Source organism: Amborella trichopoda, chromosome 11 (genome assembly GCF_054954075.1).
Source record: "Amborella trichopoda isolate Santa Cruz 75 chromosome 11, AtrichopodaSantaCruz75HAP2 v2.0, whole genome shotgun sequence".
Classification (NCBI taxonomy): Eukaryota; Viridiplantae; Streptophyta; class Magnoliopsida; order Amborellales; family Amborellaceae; genus Amborella; species Amborella trichopoda.
Window position 1 is genome coordinate 40501307 of NC_142346.1, and position 23954 is coordinate 40525260.

At 36.5% G+C, this 23954-nt stretch overlaps 1 protein-coding gene across 12 annotated transcripts; it reads right to left on the reverse strand.

Moving 5' to 3' along the window:
• Window positions 1-5513: 5513 nt before the first annotated feature.
• On the reverse strand, window positions 5514-17032 carry LOC18436942 (pentatricopeptide repeat-containing protein At2g20540). Of its 12 annotated transcripts, none has more exons than XM_020668925.2 (5): window positions 16932-17032; window positions 16311-16465; window positions 10067-11686; window positions 8911-9083; window positions 5514-5868 (listed from the first exon to the last, which is right to left on the reverse strand). In XM_020668925.2, exon 3 carries the CDS (start codon window positions 11561-11563, stop codon window positions 10088-10090), a length of 1476 nt encoding a protein of 491 aa, XP_020524584.1. In that variant the 5' UTR covers window positions 11564-11686; window positions 16311-16465; window positions 16932-17032; the 3' UTR covers window positions 5514-5868; window positions 8911-9083; window positions 10067-10087. The 12 variants fall into 12 exon arrangements, 10 of the variants coding, with proteins under 10 accessions (XP_020524584.1, XP_088706884.1, XP_088706882.1 ...); XM_088850758.1 differs by having other exon boundaries at window positions 10067-11679; window positions 16932-17006; XM_088850756.1 differs by having other exon boundaries at window positions 9866-11679; window positions 16932-17006.
• Window positions 17033-23954: the final 6922 nt, after the last annotated feature.

Consider the following 23954-nt stretch of genomic DNA (forward strand, 5'->3'; position numbering starts at 1 on the left):
AAACATTTCCCCCACCAAACAAAAACCTCCCTTCCCTTCCCTTCCCTTCCCTTCCCTTCCCTTATTATCTTCTCTACTTTACTAGAACTGCTTTCAATAAAAGAACAGTGCAAAGAATAAAAAATGAGGTTTACCTCAAACTTATTGAAAAAATGTTTTGCGTTGGAAAACCTTTCAAATAACCATCCTGCAATGATATATGAGTGCATAGATTTCACTTGGTTTGGACCGAAGGAATTTTTTTTTTGTAAGGCTGCAACCTCACTGTAGAAAAAGGGTACACCTCAAAATTATATTGAGAAAAGTTGTTTTAATGCATAAAAATCTTCTAATTGATCATCTTTGACATTGAGATGTACGGATTTTTTCAAATATAATAATAATTTAAAGTTCAAAAAATGGTACACTTTGTAATAAATTATTTTAGAACATCCGTTCTCAAGATATTCATTTTAAATTTTATAATTAGATATGAAGTAGATTTTCAGGTCATCATTAAATTTTCCAGTACCACACCCGTTTTTGAAATTAAAATTTGAAACCTCGAGGTACAAACGAATTTTTGGGTCATAGAAAGAGTTGCCCGTTCTGCACTGTATTTTGTAGTAGGGTTTGGATATGCACCTTACTTGGATTTTTTTTAAGGTTTGTAGCTTATATAAATTGCACCAATAGTAATATATAATAATCAATTGAGAGTTGGACCACCTCGAGCTAGCATCTGTGCCTCTTGGTTGTATTCTTTGTACTATTTGCATGGAAGCAGTGTCCAGTGAGCCCACCCTTTACACGCTGTGGTCTGTTAAATGCCCTCAACAATACTATCCTTTACGATAGCCTTCACACTATCTATTTATTTCAAACTCTACAACTTTAACCTTTGCCTTATTAGTAGTTACATCTCTAATTGGGAAAGTGGCTGGGTTCGTGGTGCTCAAGTCACCGTATTATTGTTTTCATTCTCAATAACACTACCCTACTAACACCTTTAAACTTAAAAACTGACTTCTAAAGTATTTGAAAAAATAGGTAGGGGTTTGCTTTCCCCACTAAATTACCCAAAAATAAATAAAAAAATAGTAGTTACGCCTAATATTTGAGCACAAATTACCCCATGGTGATTTCTATCCTGGACCATTACTATCCTCTTGCCCCCAATTATCGAAAGAACTGCCATCGAAATTTAGAATTCCTACTGGTAGAAGCTTCCCTCTTCCCCCAATTATTGAAAGAATTGGCGTCGAAATTTAACTTTAGAATTCCTATGGGTAGAGGCTTCCACGTTCCAATTTTAACGTACTCACACCTTGAGCTTATATAAAAGATTAGTTTGAGATACATCTTCTCTTTAATCTTCAATTTCATATTTCTATTCGTCTACATGTACTCTTTCAAAGTGAAGCAAAGTGCGTAAACACTGAGCAAACCAAAGAGCGAAGCAAAGTGCATAAACACTAAGCAAACCAATGAGTGAAACGAAGTGCGTAAACACTGAGCGAACCAAAGAGCAAAGCAAGTGTGAAGAATGATACTCGAGCCTAGCCAAAGAAAAAGAGCCAAGGGCTTTCTCACAAGTGCTTACAATCTCGTAATGTTCATGTTTGGAACTTGGATACTATTTATCTCTTTTTACACCTCCCACAAAATTGAGAAACGAAGAGAAGAGAGGAGCAGCCCTAGCCAGTTCGCCTGTTTCACTGTTCTTTTCTCGAAAGATACGAAGCAAAGAGAAACACCTCCAAGAGAGTGTGGCAGATCTCGTCCACAACATGCCTCCATTGCAAAGATGTGGACTCTGGATTGGAGCACCGGGACATGATGTTGAAGGAGTCACAACAATCTATTATATTTAATTATAAAATTTTATAATTTCAAAATGGTTCAAATCAAGCAGATCTACAAATGCATGAAAATCTTAAAAATATATAGTTTCAGATAATGTATTGTAAGATGTATTACTTTTAAGACTTGAAATTTTTTTTTTTTTCACATCTGTCCATCTCAATTCGAGATGATCTCAACTAGATGTTTTTCTAACATAAAAAAACAACCTTTTTCGGATGATTTTAGAGGTGCACCGTAATTTTACATTTTTCCCGATGTAAATGCGTTATCTTTAAAGCAAACCGCTAATAACGAGGATTTTTTTTCCACTCATTATTTGCTAACGGGAAGTTCCTTTCACTGTTGAAAGCCATCTTGACCACATTATCACCACCGTATTGTTAAAAGAGCTAAATTCATAGATAGACTTAGGCTTCACTTCCTTTTTTGGTTACAAACTTTCTCCCGATTAACCGGATGGTATTTTCTTTTCTCGAGTCCCACCCATAAGGAATTTCTCATCATACCTCCTAACATGTTAACAATATCATTTCGCATTTGATAAGATATTACATAGATAGGTTGATTCGAAATAGTTGACTTAGTCAATGTAATTCTACCTTCAAGAGATAGATATTTGGCCTTCCATAGGTCCAATTTCGTTTGAAACCATTGAATCACTGTGTTCCAAATGGCTCGTGGTGTTCTCCCTTCTGTCAACGGAATCCCCAAGTATTTTTACTGAAAATCTGTTAACACAAGGCCCCATAATTTTCGCCAAAACTTTTAACTTCATCATCATTGTTACATCCAACGCTTACCAATTTAGTTTCGCTCAAGTTGACTTCCAATCCTGACACTAATGCAGAACAATTGAGGAATGTCCTAAGATTATTGATTTTTTGTGCATAAGCATCGCTAAATATTAACATATCATCTGTATATACGAAGATGTGTGACTGTTGGCCTTCCCCTAGATATTTGAAAAAACTAAAGTGAACCAACTGCATCAACAAAGTTTATCATGACACTAAACGCCTTCTTAGCCATAAATGTAAACAGAAAAGGAGAGGGGATCTCCTTCTCCCACTCCTTTTGTAGCTTGAAAGAACCTTTTGGGCATCCATTAACGATAATTGAAAAATCTGCATCTCACTTTGAAAGCAATTAAAAACATAATGTTTAGCAGTACCTCCTAACCTACTCTATAATAGGCTTTTTTTAATTTCAATCTGCAGATGATCCATGGCTTCGTTCTCATGTCTTTTAGAGTGCATACATCCTTGGGCAATTAATATAATATCTGTAATTTGCCTATCTTGTGTAAATGCCGATTGGGGCCCTGAGATAACCAAGGTTAGAATCCCTTTCAGTCTAGCAGTAAGAGATTTTGCTATAACTTTACAGAGACTAGCAAGCATACTTCAATGGCTCTATTGTTAGGAGTTAAGGCTACAAATGTAGCATTAATGGCCTTGTTTACTTTTTTCTCTATGGAAGAATTCTTCTATAAAGATCACATCTCCTCCTTATCTATTTCCCAAAAAATGTTGAAAGGAGACAAAATGGGAACCATAATAGCCTTGAGCAAAGTTCTTCACATCCTCGTATATTACCAGCTCAAGAAAAGGCTTTTCAATCTCCATTGCATTATCCATGGGTTATTTGTTAAAAGGAACACTCTTGAAATCCACCTTTAACTGCTGTAAATGCTCCTTTCAAAGTGATTGATAATACATCCATCCCTTCTATCTTGATCCCAAGAATATTGTTGGTCCTCGAATTTGCAATTGAGTGGAAAAACTACTTGTCGCATTCACATCACCTTCTCTTAGCCCCTTGATTCTTGATATTTGTGAGTGGCTGAAAACTCAGAGGTGATTTTGAATGGAGAAACTTCATATTCAAATATATTCTTTCTTATAAGCCATGAGAAGAAGAAATGCATTCTTTTTTATTTCCCGAGGATGTAGCCTATTTCTTTCTTAAGCTACAAGGTATTTGAGAATAAAGAAAAAAAAAAAAAAAAATGCAGGTCCTGATCATATTAGCCATACTCCATTTAAACACAGATTTTTTTTTTAGAAGACTACTTTTTCTGAAGATCTGTATCATATCATTATCTAAAGGACGCAGTTTCTATGCAGGCAAGCCCGCATGTATAGAAATACGGGCCTATTAATAAATCTATTTTTGAGATGGATTATAAAACTTAATTTTTTTGGACATGTAATCTCTAACATGAAGATCATGAATATGAAAAAATAAATAACTTGTAAAAATTAGAAAAAATAATTCTAGTAAGAAAACATTTCGACCGTTAGTTTCCATTGTTTTTAGATGGAACACCTACTTGCATGGATGCTTTACACTTAATTGGTTGGTGTTTACCAAAGGTAGGGGCCCTCTCCCCAGACCCAAAAAAAAAAAATAACAATCTTTTGAAAAACTTCATATTAAATTAAAATTCTTTATTTGGATCGGTCTCTTTGTTTGGGTAAGCTACTTATATCTCTCTCTTGGGTCATGGGACGAAATCCCATTCATTCTCTTTCCCATTTTAATTTTACTCTTACATTTAATCTTCCAAAGCCATGTTATAGTAATTCATACTTACTCTATTAGTTCAGCCATAATCGACTTTAGTTTTCAGGATGAGTTTTATTGGTTGAAAATGACAATAAGTCTTAATAATGGTATAGTATTTGATTATATAAATTATGAATTAAAGATCAATGTTTTTTTTGTCTCACTTATAGTTCCTTCAGGGGTGGCTTTGGATCCAAGACCAGGACCCGACCCGACGGGTGGACCTGACTTGGGTGTGGGTATGAGTCCAAAAATGAGACCCGACAGGATGTGAGCACTATTTGGGTCCAGGTCCGGTCTAGGTCCTATATTATATTTTTGGGTTTCAATTTATAAAATATATTTATATATATACATATTTTAATTTTTGGGTTGGGTCTAAGTCAAGGTCCCCCCTACTATATTTTCAAGTCCAGGTCCGGTCTGGATCACACCTAAGTTGATTTTTTTTTACTATTCCTTCCCATACAAATCCACCCAAGAACATACACATTATAATCTTTTTTAATCAACTTTTTGTAATAAATTGAAATAATCACATTTTTTATTCTCAAAATAATTTAGCATTCCATGAGTTTCTAAAAATTTACACCCACGTGTTTTCACTTACACTTTGTTTGGACCAAAACCGAATCAATAAACACTTTGTTGACCACAAATGGTTTTGTCATTACACGCAATCTCAATACGAAAAGAAAAAAAATTTATATAAGGTTGCAACCTTACTTGCATAAATAAGGTTGCAATAATCAACACAAAAAATATAGTAACACAAATTACTTGTAGTAAGTGGAAACCAAAAGTAACACTGCCTTATATATACACGGTCTCTTCTTCTTCTTTTTTTAATCTACTTTTCTAAATCCTTTTATACAAAGAAAAGTTAGTAATTAAACATTCAAAAAAAAAAAAAAACTTAGACACCAGTCAGGTAAACACAGACATTGTGTGTACATGCACATACTTGTCCAAGGTCGTAGACCCTGCTCGGTTCATAATGAATTTCAGAACCTGTCCATTTAATTCACCCAAAAAAGAAAAAAAAAAATTATATATGGTAGTTAACTATGATGACCCTGATGCTAATGCAACACCCAAAAGGAAAAAGGAGAATCTCTCTCATTTATTTGGCTATGCATCAGTAGCATGAATTCACTTTAACTTTTTGAAAATAATCGTTCAAGGTGCCAAAATGAAAAAAAAGGAAAAAATAGATTCTTCATAGGGGGAACATTTTTTCTAGGAACCAAAACTTGCTGTCTCCGTCATCAATTCTGCAATTCTCAAACAGTCATCTGGATCCTCTCAAGCAGGTTCCAATCGATCCAACTTTTTTGTTGTTGCAACCAATGAGACAACACTTGATCGTCCTGTTTTGGAAGAAGTAAGGCAAAGCCTACCTTAGAGCCCTCATTTGATGATGCATTGTGGTGGAAACTAGCACTCTCAGAGATCCTGCAGGAAGCCAAATATACAAGTATCATATCCATTCTCTTGTCTTTGTGGCTTTTCTTTAAATGAATTTTAGAAAAAGAGGACATCACAGAAACTTGTTGCCTCAACTAGTCTAGTCGAACTGCGTTTGGTCGAAGACGGCTTAAAATCAATATTTGAAAAGTTTTAACTAGCACACCAACCATTTTGGACAGCTGGACCGACTACACAAGGTTGAACAACTCTTTTTTTTTTTTAAAAAAATACATTTCATATATGGAAAAGTAGTACGTGCATCAAGGGATGCACTTCTATAATAGCATCCCTTGACACACTAAACATCCATCTTTGTTTAAAAATGGACATCCCACAAACTTTACAATCAATGGTGTCAAATTATATGGAAAATTTTCTTTTTTTTTAAAATTTGTATTTTTTTAGATTCCTACAAATCATAGTAGAATCCCTAAAATTTTGAAAGTTAAAAATAGATTTTGGAGATAGGACTCATTTAAATAGATGAGTCGGCCGTCTCATAGAAACCATGTCCTTCATATATTTCAGTTATTATTCTCATCATTTTTTTATTTCTTTAAAAAAAAACTCTAGGCCAACCAATTCGAATGTCGGTTTTACTGGCTTTAACTTGATCAGATCCCTAACCAATTCCGTGGCTAATCTGATTCTAATAACATCGATATACATTGGCTTATGGTTCATGTAGGCATTGTCTTTCATTTGAAGGAAGTTGCAAACTTCTATGCAAGACAAAGGTGCATGTCTCCCCATTGGTGGTTAGATCAGTTTTAACTTGACCAGGTCCCTAACTAGTTATGTGACTAGTTCATTTCTCCCAATTGGTAGTCAAACTAGTTTTCACTCAATCATAACCCTAACTAATTCTGTACTGGTTTTATTATGACAAGATAATATATATCGACTTAGGGGTCGTGGAGGCAATTAAGTTGCATCTCATTCGAAAGAAGTTGCAAACTCCTAGGCATTCTCTTGTTTTAGGTGTGGGAGGGGGTACTTGTCACCAGTGTTCACTCCCAACTTCATGCTTGAAACATGGATCAAGATATTAAATCGAAATCAGCTTCAGGATTTTGCGTGATCAGTGCCACCGCTGCATTTGGTCCCAAATATTCGAGCATTGAATGTCAATGAGAGAGGAAGGACGTAGGTCCACCCAAATATGCCGAGGGCTTCTTAGCCTGGAGTGACTCACACGTCCATCTCTAGTTGAACCTCCTACCTTTCGTGGGAAGTATAGGAACTCGCTTGCTACTGAAACTGACGGAGGCAAAGCCAATCACTCTAGTCATGAAGACTGCAGTGACCAAGGAGAACTAGTTCCATGACAAAGGTCCATTTTCACCCCACCAGAAAAAGTCAGGCTGCATTAAAGGAAGAAACAATTGGGGCACGACATTCAAACTACCCATGTGAGACTTATTTCCCTCGCTTTTCCCTAAAATCTCTCCCTTCTCTCTCACCATCTAAACTCAAATATGTGTTTACTCCCAGCCCTTAAACATAACAATACTTTAACTTTTAAATATAAGAATCAAGCGTACCAAAAAAGGTCATATCTATCCATATCCCTTAGAAATATTTTATCTCTGTTTTTAAAATCCAATAGCAAAAAGATAATAGAGATAAGGAATATGAGGAATCAAAAAACGATTGAATATGAGGAATCAAAAAAAGATTCTCATTGGAAAATATAAACTAGAGAAAGATTAAACACACATGCACATCCAAACACATTTATATGTAGAGAGAGTGAGAAGAAGAGGAGGCCACCAGGCGGGGGAGGGGGGGGGGGGGGGGGGGGGGGGGGGGGGGGGGGGGAGGGGGGACAAGAAGAAAAAGTGAAAACAAAATAAAAAATTTAGAACTTAAAGAACTTTTTAAAAATATAAAGTAGAGAGAAGAAATTGGAGTTTTTAGAACATGAAAGCTCAGTAAAGAATTTAGAACTAGAATTGGAAATCCTAATAAAATAGGAATTGCCATTAATTAAGCTAGATATCTTAGAAACTGGAAATAGAAGGAAACGAATTTAAAATATGAATTATTTAATAAAATTTAGATGAAAATCAAACAGTTGTGAAGTAAGTATTACATTACTTAAAATTCGATAAAAGGTATTGCTTTTTAAGAAAAAAAACACGATATCTAAGATGTTTGTTGTAATACATTGGATACCTAAGATTTCAGATTATGATATTTGATATCCCCACCTTAACACAGCTGTTTTCGAGGGGCAATGAACTGAATTGATCCTCTTCCTATAAAAAAAGGAATTCTCTCTCTATCCACTCCCTCTAACCCCTCTTCTCTAAAACAAGAGCTTCTCCTATAATTCAAGTTTAAGCACACTAATATTTGCTGGATCATTCTTTTATCCAGTGACTCTAATCAGAAACATCGATCTCTATAAGATTTTCATCTTTTCCCAAGGATATGGCCTTCGCCTGAAGCTTTCACTTACAGGAGAAGTGTGGTTGTAGAGAGAATTCTCCATAAGGGTGTCTCACCTCTCTTCCCCCCACGAAAAAACAACTATTTTACAGCTCCACTAGATTGTGTTCTGATGAGCTCCCTGAATCTTCCAAATGAGGTTCCTGTTTGATGCACAGAAATTGAAAAACAACGTGAACAAAGTCTAATTTTCTTTAAATCTCGAGCAAAAATCCACATGAGGAGATACGTTTCACTAATTTGGGTCTATATGACGATAGAGGCCCGGCCAAGAAAGGCAGATCATGACATAGCCTTTTGATAGTGAAAAAACCAGTATTGATCAAGCATTACACGTGTCACAGCGAAGTACTTAGTAATATTCTCCAGAGAAAGTTGGAATGCATGCTTATATTGCTAGCAACCTTATGAGATGTATCAAAACACAAACCACTGTATGCATTAACTTTTGCGGATAAAAGATTAGCAAATAAGTAATGACAATAAAAGACTGAGAAGCCAAGTCATCTGAATAGAAGAGTTAATTAATATATGACAGATAGCTGAAACAACTGTGAAGTAGAAAGTACATACAAGGGAGGCGGAGGGCCTTCAACGTTAAGGTAGATATCCCTTGCCTTTGCTTATGCTTGGGATTCACAGTGCAGAGTACTCGAACCATCCTGCGGTGGCGGACAAATGCTACAAAATTCACATAGCTTCTTGACTGATGACCTCACCTTCATGGCTTATGCAAACCAGTGGAACTACAAACAGGACAGTTCACGATTAGAAAGCACAACAAAGTAAGCTCAACTGATAATGTCAGAATCAAATGTTCCATGAATTTGCACAACTAGCAAATTATACGGGATACAAGATCTCCGCATGTATTTGAAAAGAATTCCATTAAATAACACAACTAGTGCAATACGAGTATATTAATGGAATGCATAATTCTAACATATTGCTGCACCCAGGACATCATAATGAAAGTGGTGTTCTGAGGTTTGCATGTATTTGGAAAGAGCAACAACAAGAAAGACAAGATTCCAGCACAAATTAGTGTTTTCACTTTCATATTTAAAAAAAAAAAGAGTCAAGGTGATATGCATAGAAGCATGTGTACATTTAGGGTCAGTGTGCATGCCAATTTATTCCATCACAGATGTATTACTTCTAATACTATGGGAAAGTATACAAAGATACCATTTACTTGTCATTCAAGGAGGTCACAATTACTCTTGCCCATCAGATTTCAAATCGGATGGTTGTAAGAGTGTCATTGACTAGACTCAAAGTTCGAAAAAAATTTTTCTCAAACTTCGTGAAACATTTCAAGCTATCCAATTTAACATCTAATGACTAGTAATTATGACCTCCTTGTAACAAAGATAAATGCTCTCATAGTATACAATCCCAACTAGTATATTCTGCATTATCGTACTTTGTTAGTTGTTTGGCAGGTATTATTATATACACAAGTCTATCAGCATATTTTGCTATATTGGGTTTCATATTATCTCTAGAAGATCATATAGAAAATTACATAGTTTCTAAATCCTCCATTTCTTTACAGAAAAGTTGGTAGAGAGATATTGGAGTTTGATGGTAAGATGGCTTAAGCTAGCTGCACCAATGAGAAGAGGACCTTCTCAAGCAGCCGTTAGCGCTTCCATGATATTGATTGATGGGGAGAATGGAGAAGACTTCACGAATAAAAGGATTGAGGGAAAGGAAGCAAGAAAACCTTTTGAAAGATAGGCTAGGTTCAGCCACCTATTGGTACTAATCTGGACAACTCATTAAGCTGATGGAGCATGTCATAGATGTGTTGTGTTTGGGGATGAAACTTGTCTCCCATCACAAATCTGTGGAGGGTGCCATCGACCTCAATCACACTGAATCCCGGTGTTTTCTTCAACCCAGAATCGTTCATGGCCATGCGAAGCTTGCCCACCTTTTCCCAGTCTCCCACCTGTGCATATAGATTGGACATGACCACACAATCGGACGCACTCAGTGCAGCCTCTAACCTGCTCAGCCCATCCATAGCAGCCTCTCCCAACTCCACATCCCCATGGGTGCAAGCCGCTCCCAACAAGCTGCGCCAGAGTGGAACAGTGGGCTTGATAGGCATGGCCCTCATGAAAGCCAGGGCTTCCTCCAGAAGCCCTGCTCGCCCCAACATGTCCACTACACATCCATAGTGCTCTATCCTCGGCAGCATCCTGTATTCTTCCATCATCCTTCGGAAGCACCTCAGGCCCTCTCCCACCAGGCCCCTGTGGCTGCACGCATTCAGAACATTGGTGAAAGTAATGGCATTGGGCACAACCCCACAGCTCCGCATGTGTTCGAACAGGATGAGAGCCTCATGTGCTTGCCCATGCATGGCCATTCCCCCAATCATGGCACTCCACAAGAGCACGTTCCTCCTCCCGAGGGGCATTCTATCGAACAGCTTGCAGGCATACGAGATGCAGCCACACTTGGCATACATGTCAATGAGGGCAGTGCCAAGGTTCACGTGATCTGCAGGGTCAAACCCATGGATGATGGTGCATGCGTGTAGCAGTGGGCCAGAGCGTGGGCAGCCGAGCTGGGCACAAGCACAGAGCGCGCTCACCAGTGTGGCCTCATCAGGGGGCTCACCTTGCAGTCGCATTGCCTGGAAGAGGTGGAGGGAGTGGTGGGGCTCACCTACACGCTCGTAACCGGCGATGAGGGCACCCCAAGAGGCAGCAGTCCGACCGATCATGCAGTCAAAGACATGGTGGGCGAGGTCAACACGTGCACAGGTGGTGGCATAATTGTGGATGAGGGTGTTGAGGAAGAATGTGTTGATGGCGGGATGGCCGAGCTTGATGGCATGAGCATGGAGGCAGGAGGTAAGGAGGAGGGATGAGGAGCAGGCCTTGAGGGCAAAAGGGAGGGTAAAGGGGTCGGCATGGGGGAGGAGGTGCGCGTAAAGGAGGAGGGCGGAGCGAGGGTACGAATGGAGAGCATAAGCTCGGATGAGGGTGTTGTAGAGCCTCACTGGGTTTGAAGGATTGATTCGGAGGAGACGAGCGTGGATCTGAGTGATGTGGGCAGTGGTGGTGGAGCGCTCGGCTAGGAGAGAGAGGGAGAGGGTATTTTTGGAATCGTCTTGTTGTTCATGCTGATATTGATGTTGTTGGAGAATGGGGGTTTGGGTTGGGCACGAATGAGCCAAGGAGGAAGGGGCAAGTGCCATCATCATCATCCTCCCAACTCAGTTACCCTTCCCTCTCTCTGACATGGTGATGACCTTCCTCTGCTCTCTTCTACACTCAGTGGTCATGCTGCTGAGAGAAGAATTACCATTCCTCCATGCTTGCCCTGCTCTCTTGCATTACAAATCACATTCAATTAGCTTCTCCCAATTCCAACTAGTTTCCCACAAAACATAGAAAGTGAAGTCCTATTTTAAAAAAAATAAAAAAAATCACACCCAATAAAATCCCAAAAGAACATTAATGAACTATGGTTTCTTTTGTAGTCCTATTGGGTTCCGGGATCTCCCATTCTTGACCAGAAATGGAGATCTAACAAATTACAAAAAGCAATTATAATCCTGAAATCCAAGAACACAAAGCTCAGAAAACATAAAAATAGGTAACCAGAAGTTCAAATATTTATTCAACTTGCAAATTTTTGCCAAGTCTAGGAATTTCAAAAATTTCAAATAACAATCATCTTGGAAGAAGAAACTACCATATTTGAGACTTTGACAGCAAAATTGCAAAAAAAAAGGGAAGTTCAAAATCCCTAGTCGTAACAATAATGGAGTTAACAACTGGGGCTTACAGTGAACCTAAAAGGACAAAGACCCTCGGTTCTGAACGCACGCCTTCTAGAAAGTCCAAAACCCTGGATTTATTAGCAATGATGTGGCGTAAGGTACAGAACAGAGACTCCCACATGTTTCTACTAAGCGAATACCCAACAAAAACCAGCCACTTTCATCTCAGCCTTTTAAGAATACCAGTCCATTTAATCCTCATAAACATGGAACGAAAAAACAATAAACTGCCCTTATCTAGATTCTCATAAGTATATCAAGCCTCTATTGCAAATCAGCTAGGATGGGTGCGAATATATTAGCATGAATGCACCAGATACCATCCGAACTTTAAAGTAAGCTTGCTTGGGCAAGAGCAGTACTAGGATGGGTGACCTCCTAGGAAGTCCTTGAGTCGCATCCCTTTACAGGTAGGGGCCTGTCATCCCCACTGATTCACCCAAAATAAAAACTCAGCGGAAACAAAAACCAAAAGAGAGAGAGAGAGAGAGAGAGAGAGAGAGAGAGAGAGAGAGAGAGAGAGAGAGAGAGAGAGAGAGACTCATCAAAGTCACTCGGACTTGGCAAGATGCCAAGTCCGGATGCTCCCCAACTCAGGGTATATATACTTTATTTATAATTAACTTATAATTGATGCAATCTTTGTTTAAATCTTTAATTATAATTGATTTATACTTAGTTTTCTAGAAACATTTTATGTTTCTATGATTTTTATGATTTTTTATTATTCTCTTACTTTTCCTGCTTTTTAGAAATTATGAGAAAATGATATTCAATCAATATTCTAATTTTTTCTGTACTTCGAAAACATTTTTCACTTCTTATATACTTTTTATGTTGTGTACCATTACTTTCGGCTTTTCCTGATTTTTGCCTTTTTTAGTATTTTTTTCCCAAATTTGTTTTTGATTTTTTTGGCTCTTTGGGAGGCACGGGCACAACTCAAGCAACTTCACTTGAAGTTGCTCGAGTAACTCGGCTCGCCCAAGGGGTGAGTTCTGAGTCCGAGCCGTGTTTTGAAACATTGGTCCAAATCCCCTTGGACCCCTTCTATCCTAGCTTCCCATAATGCCTCTGGTTCAAATCCCCTTCTATACTCCAAAGCCCCATACTTCAGTGTAACAGCTCCTACATAAGCTATAACCTATATGTATCAATATGCATATAGAATGCTTGTGACAACATTCATGTCCTGACTTGTGTGAAACGCAAGAGTCATAATCCGCAATCCCCTATCCATGTTAGTATTTGTATTCATATCTCAGGCATTTTCAAACTCAAGTGTCAAATCTCCAGTATGAACAGATATTCCTAAAGGCATCAGTTAGTTTATAAAAACATGTAAAACATGGGCATGGTAGCCTAGACATAAGTCGATTCTGTTACCACAAACTGGGTAAATAACAGGGGAAAAGGACTTCATAAATTTTATGCATACTTATGAACATATTCAAATTGGCATCCTATGGTCCAAAGAAATAGATGCTATTTAATATAGACAAGAATTATACACTAGCATAAATAGACAAATACAATGAAACATACAATCGAATATTACATACAAGCTCCAATCGTAAGGTATCTCTCCCTCCCTCCCTCCCTCCCTCCATGAAGCTACATAGCTATGTATGGGTATATCTACATATATGCGTGTATATATACATTATATACACACGCACACATAGAGACGTGCCTGAGCACAGATGTGCACATGCCTGCACAGAGCCGTATCCATACCAACATGTGCAACACTCCTGCAGAAGCTATTTAAAAGCACATAAACAAGAAATGCCATTCAAAATGAGATTCTAAATGTTTGCAGCCACAAGCAACAAATTCAAGATAGTCTAAACCTTCAGAAAACTCCTCATCCCAAGACAGATCGACTATGGTATGATCTCCTAATCCCCCTTTTCTTGATGGTGCTGATCTCCTAATCCTCACCAGTAGAACCTTGGCAATTAACTTGCATTGACAATCCACCAAGCAAATCAGCTTAAATTTCTCGTATGAATTACATAATCAATCTCTAAAGAGATTCACAGTTGGTGACAATCCTAATCTCCTAAAAGTGACCTAGTTTGCTTTTTTTTGCTTTAGTTTTTTTTTCTTTTGGTAAGCAACAATCCCCAAGCTCGTTGTAACTAGAATAAAGCCCCTAGAAGACACTGTGGATGTCTGTTAGCCACTTGCCTCACATGAAAAAAGCCTTACAATGTTTTCTGAAGCTCCAACAACCTAACTTTAAAGGAGTTGTTTGTCACAAGAGCAAAGACTACGTCCTCCTCCTCTCACCTAAGTGCATTACTGAAGAACAGTTATGACTACATAATAATGCAATGTGCTGCTCTAGACAACAAGGCTCCTATAGTACTCCTAGATAATTCTGAATGGGAAGATCGTCTCTGCTCTGCCCCTACTCATGTTTCCAGGGACAGTTCATAGGGCTTTTCCCAAGGGCGTGAATATCTATAGTTGCACCACCATCTATAATGCTCAATGTTTTCAAGAAAATGGCCATGATTTCTGCAAACAAGACAAGATTTCCAACATTTTCGTCTTTTCTTGTTTGCGTATCAAGACAAAACAGTTGGCTTCATAATCTCATGTGTTGTTTTTTGCTCATTTGTAGAACATCGACATGGAAGCCCAACTTCTTTTTTCTTATTCTTTTGCCATTTTTTTCAGAAATCTTGAATCAATATCAGAGAAACATGAATAAAATTGATTCCTTGATATGACCTCAGCTGTAGTTAAAGGAAGCCATAAATATTAGCAATCTATCCAAGATCAATGGCCCTCCATGATATTTCATGGTGTATATTTCCTGGATCTGAGAACTAGGGGTTAACTCCTTATAAGTGATAAAATTGTGAAAGGAAAGTATATATTGTCTACTAGGTTAGTATGAAAGGTGTTTATTGTAATCAATATGAGAAGGATATGTACAATATCATGTATTTTATGCTAAGTCTGGGTATAGTTTAGGTATCTGTTCTTTATTTCTATTTTTCTCATATGTAATTTGTCTATAAAAGACAAGTTTATACATTCATATAATCAATGGACACAGGGAGTTTCTTCAGAGAACCCTGATATTCTTCACAAAAATGAGGGAAAGTTGACTTTGGTAATCTGGCCATGTGCAGCACCGACCTAGAATAACACCGGTTCGGAGGGGTGACTTGGTTCAAGTAGAAGTCTCTAAAAGGGTAAGGGAAGGCCCAAAAGAACATGGATGGAAGTATTGAGGAGAGACATATTTACTTATAGTTTGACTGAGGGTATGGCCCTCGAAGGAGCAGGAGTAGAACAGTAGAACTAAATTTGTTTAGCCGACCCCAAATGGTTGGGATAAGGCTAGAATGATGATGCATTGATGATAAGGATGTTTACTAGAACTATCAGGTCTAAGGAAAAATCAGCATTGTAATGATCAGTATTTAGAACTTATCATCATTTAGTTTAAATTTGTTCAAGTGGAATGCTAAAAAAGAGCGAAAGGACATGATCGGAAGTAGTGAGATAGACCCAAAAGTACATGATCCGAAGTAGTGAGAAAAGATACATGGACTTTTGGCTTATGCCCTTTAATAAAGAAAGAATGGCCGACCAATATTCGTGTAGCCGACCCCAGTTGGGAAAAGGCTTTGACAATGATAATCATTTACTTTAAATTTGACATGCACTAAAACTCGGAAATCTGTTTGTGCTACACAAGAACTTCCATTCTCTTTCATAAGATAGAGCTTAAAGAGCTTACACCCATTACGCAGATTGAGCCATCTTCTCATATTACCAAACCAACCACAAATAAAAACATTTTAACCCCGTCTCCACACCTTGCTCAATTGAGCAAATCCAAAGAGGCCAATCCTTTGGTAATTTTTCCAACGCATGATGAGCAAAGTTCAAATTTAATATTTTCAGCAAACTTTTGGGGGAATTAATCAATAGAAATATTTACACAAATGATATGAAATACATCATACAATAAGTTGGGAAATAATGATGATTAAAAGACTGAAAGAGCTTCAGTAGAATGATGTATAAATTTCTTTTGGTACAGTATTTGTTCAATCAATCTACAATAAACTAAGCACCCCATTCCTAACCTCACCATCACATGCCATTACATTACTAAATGAAGTTGAGAGAGAGAGAATACCTTGATATATGGTTGAAGAGAGAGAAACAAGGGCAGTTTACTTCTACTCTCTCTCTTCAAAACCAGTGATACATGGTTTTTGACACCCTGCAAAGGCATCCACGCGTTGGAGATCCTCTCATGGGTGAATGTTCATCATCTCAACCGTCCAATACCTGGAAAGATGGGTATATAATCCATAGTTGAGCACCATAATCCATGGCGATGAGGAGAGTGGTCTTGGCAAAAATATCTTTATATGTCCAATCTCCTTCCATCAATCCCATAAGCACACTATATCAGTGTTTTAAAAACCGGATGAGTGGGGTAGATTGTCCACCCTATCCCTGTTCGAATTAGTTGGATTGGCGATCTAAATCATTCTCAAATCGTATAGCTTGGTGATCTAAAAATAATTTGAAAAATAAATAGAAAAAAATAAAAATAAAAATAGGTATATGGGGTTGGGATTTAGGAGGGACCGTAACCATCACTAGATAAGCTTAAAGAGAAGGGAAAAAAAGTTTGAAAAGTGGAGATTTAGCGGTGAACCAGGTTAACCATCAATAGATAAGCTTAAAGAGAAGGGATTTTTTTTTTGAAAAGTGGAGATTTAGGGGTGAACCAGGCCGGAATCCATACCATTTTGGAATCGATTCGGTCTAGACTGATTCCACATCCGGATCGGCAACCCAGATAAAAAATCACCAAGTTTTGAAACACTGCATTATATATTTACTCCCACGGCGAAAGATGTGCATAAAATGATTTCTTTCCATTGAAATTTCATGATCCACGTCAAAATCGCCCTATGCGTATTTGAGAATAATTAGAGAAAAGTTGTAGAAGTATACTAAAAAAATGGTTTTTTCCAACATCTAAACCCCATACAATTGATCATCTCAACTTCAAGATGGAATAGAGGGAAAAAAATGATTTTAAATCTTAAAATAGTGCATCTTATAACAAATTATTTAGGCCATTCATTTTCAAAAACTTTAAGTGTTCATAGATGTGTTTGATCTACACCATTTTTGGAGTTTAAACTTTTATAATTAGGGGTGAAAATAAATGTTTAGCCTATCATAAAACTTCCAATAACTACATTTTTTAGTAGATGTGCTTGAATCTACACTATTTTTAAAATTTTAATTTTCATATTTAGGGGTGAAAATAAATAAATAATATCTATATAAATATGGATGAACTCTCAACCTCTGAGCACGTTGGGACATCTAAGATCATTAGTGGTTCACTAAAAGAAAATTGCTACATTATTTCGTAGTTTATTCCAAAGCATATATAGGGATAAACTACAAAACGCTATAGCATTTCATGGGCTTGAGTTGGGAGCCTCATGGCTCAAACCACACTCAAAAACTCCTATTCATGGAGTTTTGGATCAATCATCACCTAGTGATTTGCTTTCGAACCCTATTTTCACCCCAATTTACCTCAAAATTATATGTCACCATAACATTTGAAGGCGTACCTTACCTCATGCATCCGTATGCAAATTGCACCCTTTGTTAATTGGGTTTTGTTAGGCGTGGTGGTTTATACTCCTAATGTTCTCAACATTTTTTGACACTTAAATACCATTGAATTGTATTACAAAAGTTTTCAAGTAGGGGCATTTTTTATCATTTATAAAGGTAGAATGGATATTTCTATAAAAAAATAGTGACATTAGTAGTTAAAAAACAATTAATGCATCTTATAGGTGATGTCGCACACCATGTTGGTGATGCCATTGTCCACTATTGTTAATAAATATATATTTTTTTATTAAGAATTTTAAATTTACTATTGATTAATTACTTAAAATACCCCTACACAAAAAATTACTACACTAAAGGATAAATGTATGTAAGTGTCAAAAAATATTGAAGACTTTTAGTATACACCATCAATACCATAAACAAAAAGTTACTGCGATGTACTACAGCCACGACCTCAGCTCCTTTCCTAGAGAGTAGGTTTGAAACATTTTGGATTAAACTTCCACCCCTTTTTACAGCGCTTTAACCAAGGCTTTGACCTACTCCTTGTTCCATTGTTGTTCCTTGCCCACAGAGCTCGTTTTCCCAGCCTTAGCATCCTCCCTTATGATATTAATGAAATAGTTATTTGAAGGACCCTCATTAACGCATTCTCTAGGGTCTTCTTCCTTTGAACTTTTTCTATCACAAGCCTTGAAACATTATGCAGAGTCAACTAAACTGAATCCCAATCCAGATCAATATATTTTCAACTTCAATTTGCAATGTCCCCAAATTTCTATGCTTGTATCAGAATATCATTCACCATGTTAATGGGACTACTGTGAGAAGCTTCCCTTGCATTATGCAATATCTTTGCACCAATGTTTAAAGAAACGGATCAGTGGCATGGATCATCCCCCTACCGATCCTATATCACGTCCCCTATCTATATGTCCGAGTTCAAAACTCGAACCATTAGTAAAAAGTTGAGAGGCACTAGCCAAGCTCACTTTAAGCTTCTTAATGAAGATTATCTATTACATAATATATAATAGATAAAACATTGGTTGAGCCCAAAAGCCGGAACATTCTTGGGTGATTCCCGATCCTGATCGTGATTTTTAAAGCACTGCATTGGAATAAGGCCAGCTCAGCGTCCTTCTCATTTTTTAGCATAAAGAGAACCCTATGTTGAGACATTGTTTGCAGACTGGAGTTTTTGAGCTTTTATAGCCCATTTCTTTAAACCTTTTTAAGTTATTAACTAAGGACAAAAAGATCCTAACGCTCAGACCTCAAAGTATTTTTGTTTCTCCTTGTAAATGTCTTTACCCATAGATACACTAGGGGTACCTACATAATAATCAATGTTTTTTGGGAAGTTTTCTGCGAGAAAGATGGACATTGTGCAACACTGGATCAAATAACGTATGGACGTTGCCAAAAAAATCACATTTTAACATATGGATGTTGCCAAAAAATCACATTGTGTAAAGCACACTGGATCAAATAACGTAGTGTAAAGCACACTGGATCAAATAACATGTGGACGTTGCCAAAAAAAGCACCCTGGATCAAATAACATAGGTATAGTAATTTTGACTATTACCAAACCTAGTACCTCTATGCTTTGAAAATATGTAGTTGCTGAAGCTTAACACAATCCTCGTACCTCTATGCTATGGATTCCACTAGTCTCTTACTGCTCCCCATCTCTCTCTCTCTCACATACCTGCACATGCGCACCCACACCCCGACTAGGGTCACTGAAGGACTAACACCCTCTCTCTCTCTCTTTCAACCATTTGCTGGTTGGAGACAATTTTTCAATCATCTTTTGTTTATTATGTGCTCCACAGTCCCATCTCTCTCTCTGGGTATGGAAATTTAATCCTCATAAGATTCAAACTTTTTTTCTAGACTATGTACTTACCATTAATATGCAGAGAAAGAAGGGTAACATAATTGTGAATGTGTTCCTTCTGTGTAAATAAGAGAAGAAAAGTATTGCTCATTGTTCTTGCATTCTAACTTCATTAGAAAGGTTTTAGAATGAGAAATGCAACAGTTGGACATTCACTTGACTCCCTTAGTAGCTGTGGATCTAAAGAAAGGTGTGATCATTTGGAGCATAGTGAAGGGAACTTTGTTATTGGAGATATTAAAGGAGAGAAACTGTAAATTTTTTGAGGTTAAAGCCTTGGATGAAGAAAGAGTCAAAGAAAGGATTAGGGAGATGGCTGCAAATTGGGATGAAGACATCAAGGAATGCTTGGGGGTATCAAGAGTTGGTCTTCTGTTTAATTTGAATGAGGTGGTACAGATGGCATTGAGAAGGAATCAAAGAACATGAAGATTGATGTCTTCTCCACTTGGCGCATTCGAATTAAATTTCGATGGGAGATCGTCAGGGAATCCGTGGCAATGACGGATCAGTGGGCTGATAAGAGATTAGTGCCAAAATGGGAAATTACAGCTCATCATCGTCATCAAAGCTTTTTTCCAACTATTTGGGGTCGGCTAAAATGGAAAATTACAGCTAATGAGGTAAAAATGATGGCGGTTTTACAAGGTTTGAAGCTAGCTTTTGGAGGAGGAGCACCAAGTGATTGTCAAAGGGAATTCTTTGAATATCATTACATGGTATTGGGAAAACAAAGGATCAATTGGACAAGACAGAAACATTTCCTTTTCCCATGTTTACTGAGAATCTAAATAGGATATAGAGAGACGGTGTGCATTGAATAATTATATAGTTGTAAATAGATTTTGATGTTTTAGTTCTTGGCTGTAATTTTCCATAGCATGTGGGTATATACTTTCATTATAATTGTAGCATAGTAGTGAAATTGGACCTGGTTAATGTTCAGAAATAAATGAATAAAGTCATAGTGTTATGTTTGGTCTAGAATTTGAAAGAAAATATTTATAATGCATGGTTTTTCCATTATTTCTAGAAGCGTGCTTGGTAAGTATGTCCTTTATTTATAGAAAGTTTATGATGTCACTAAATTAAAAAACATACGCGGGCTATTACATATGTTCTGATTCACCTGATTATATAATTTAAAAATGTTAATTTAATTCTTCTTCTTTTTAACGTACCATTGTTTCCAATGATCCAATCCAATGTTTAACTACTCATTCCGAGTTCCGAGTATTGGGTCACCACGCAAGCGAGCCCAAGTTTCTCCGAGCTGGGTTTCTGACTCGGGGATTTCAAAAAATTTAAAAACCTCGTAAAAAATATCAAAAAATAAGGAATTTATTTGTGATATAATTCTTTTATGTTTTCTATCATTTTGAAAAAGATTGGACAGTGTTTTAACCAGTGTTTAAAAAAACGTCGAGTCGAACTGGACAGAAATCGCCATAGACGGATCAAATCGGTGAAAAAAAAGGGAATCATCCGGTTCTAGAGAGAATCAGACGATTCTGCACAGTGACTCGCCGTTTCACTGTACGGAATCGGCGATCCAGTATAGTAAATCGGCGACTCCCGTACGGAATTTATTATTATTATTATTATTATTTTTTTTTTTTTATTGTAATCCATGATAGAATTTTTTGTAATACTTGATCGATTTTTTTGTAATCCATGATCGAATTGGTTTTTTTTTGTTTTTGTAATCCATGATCGAATTTTTTGTTTTTTTTTTGTTTTTTGTAACCCATGATAGAATTTTTTGTAATCCATGATCGAATTTTTTGTAATCCATGATCGAAATGTTTGTTTTTTTTTCTTGTAATCCATGATCGAATTTTTTTTTTTTTTTTTTTTTGTAATCCATGATAGAATTTTTTGCAATCCATGATCGAATGTTTTGTAATCCATGATCGAAATGTTTGTTTTTTTTTTGTAATCCATGACCGAAATGTTTGTTTTTTTTTTGTAATCCATGACCGAAATGTTTGTTTTTTTTTTTGTAATTCATGATCGAATTTTTTGTAACCCATGATAGAGTTTTTTGTAATCCATGATTGAATTTTTTGTAATCCATGATCGAATTGTTTTTTTCTTTTTTTGTAATCCACGATCGAATTTTTTGTTTTTTTTTGTTTGTTTTTTTTTGTAATCCATGATTGAATTTTATGTAATCCATGATCGAATTTTATGTAATCCATGATCGAATTTTTTGTAATCCATGATAGAATTTTTTGTAATCCATGATCGAATTTTTTGTAATCCATGATCGAAATGTTTGTTTTTGTTTCTTGTAATCCATGATCGAATTTTTTGGTTTTTTTTTTTTTTTGTAACCCATGATAGAATTTTTTGTAATCCATGATTGAATTTTTTGTAATCCATGATCGAATTGTTTTTTTTCTTTTTTTGTAATCCACGATGGAATTTTTTGTTTTTTTTTATTTTTTATTTTTGTAATCCATGATCGAATTTTTTGTAATCCATGATCGAATTTTTTGTAATCCATGATTGAATTTTTTGAAAATTTGTGATTTTTTTTTTTTAATCCATGATCGAATTTTTTTTGTAATCCATGATAGAATTTTTTGAAAATTTGTGATTTTTTTTTTTAATCCATGATCGAATTTTTTTTTGTAATCCATGATATAATTTTTTGAAAATTTGTGATTTTTTTTTTAATCCATGATTGATTTTTTTGAAAATTTGTTATTTTTTTTTTATAATCCATATTATTCAAAGACAAAATGAGAGAGATGATGATTCTGAGGCCACCTTATCCCAGCCATATTATTCACATATCGAGTCCCAACAGCAACAGTGTAGGGATGAGTACGACAGTGCAGGTGAGCATGAAGGATGGACAAGCTTCGGGGATTTTGAATTGGGAACACACCAAAACACTAACACTCAGGGATTTGAGAATAGTCAGACGCCTGCTAATATCGATGAATTGTTTTTAGGTCGAATCAATGAATTGTTAAACGAATTCAATCAATGGCACCAGCGTGATCAAGAAGAACAATAACGCCGTCTATCATTTTATTTTTAGATCATATATTACTAATTTTATGCTTTATTGTAGTCCATGTATGTTGATATACTTATTCCATGATAATTCTATGTTTATCCTTTCGTGTGATGTAAATTAAATGCTGAATGGCGGTTCATGCAGGGAAAGAACATATCAATATTCGCATATTCATTCAAAAACATGAAAATTCTTAATGGAGTACCCTCATTTCTTATTGAATTCCTAAAAAATAATATTTATAATGAATTTTAATAATTTTTTTGGATTTTTTTTAAGCTTTATTCTGACCGATTCACCGGATTCCCGATCCGGATTGCCGATTCGCCAATTCGGATCAATTTTTTGGGTGCCCGATCCGAGTCACCGATCCATTTTTTAAACCGTTGGTTTTAACTATGAATACTTATTTTTACATTTTCCATTGTTTTGGGATTATTTTGAAAATACCCTCCATTACAAATTGATTTTTTAAAATATATTTTGTTACTGCTTTTTTAACCTTATTTTAATGTGTTTTGCTTAATCTTACTTTAAACATATATTTTATTTTTTTATGGGCCCCAAGTAGTTGTTTCGAACACTATCCAATCAGACATCCACCATCCTCATATAACAATGACGGCTCATGTTGGCCTTGGCCGTTATGACCTGTTTCAACGGTTTTCATTAAACGTAAGTAAGGGTTCTTCTTCGCTCTAGTGCAACGTACGTTTAAAAAACCGGCTATTCAAACTATAACCGGCCAATTGGAATAGGAAATCCGCTCATCCGAATCAGTAACCGAGGGGGCCGGTCTGGTTCCCTTAAAATATCAAGAATGGGTTGGTTCCTACTAAGAATCGGTCAATTTTATTGGTGAATGGGCCAAAACCAGTCCAACTTTTTATTTTTTAATTTTCTCAATGTTTTAGTCTGGAATTTTTTTTTAATTGGCAGACTGCTAATCCGAACGAGTTTTCTAGATAGGCAACTTGGGTCAGAGATCCGAACCTTGCTTTGGTCTAAATTGCAACCAATAAAGAATTGGACCATTATTGACCTGACCCAACTGTTCCATTCAAAGGAAGATTGGATGTGGGGTAGTAGCAATTTCAAATGGAGCGATGCCGTACTTGAAAAAGGATCATGAAATAGACGGCCAAGATGTGATCCATTCTGTACTTGGTAACAGCTAGGAACTTCAATATTCCGTATGCATGTGCCGCTTGTCATGCGATAGAGAA

Coding starts and splice junctions, on each gene's coding strand:
- LOC18436942 (XM_020668925.2), bottom strand. CDS start 11,563: ATGATGATGATGGCACTTGCCCCTTCCTCCTTGGCTCATTCGTGCCCA.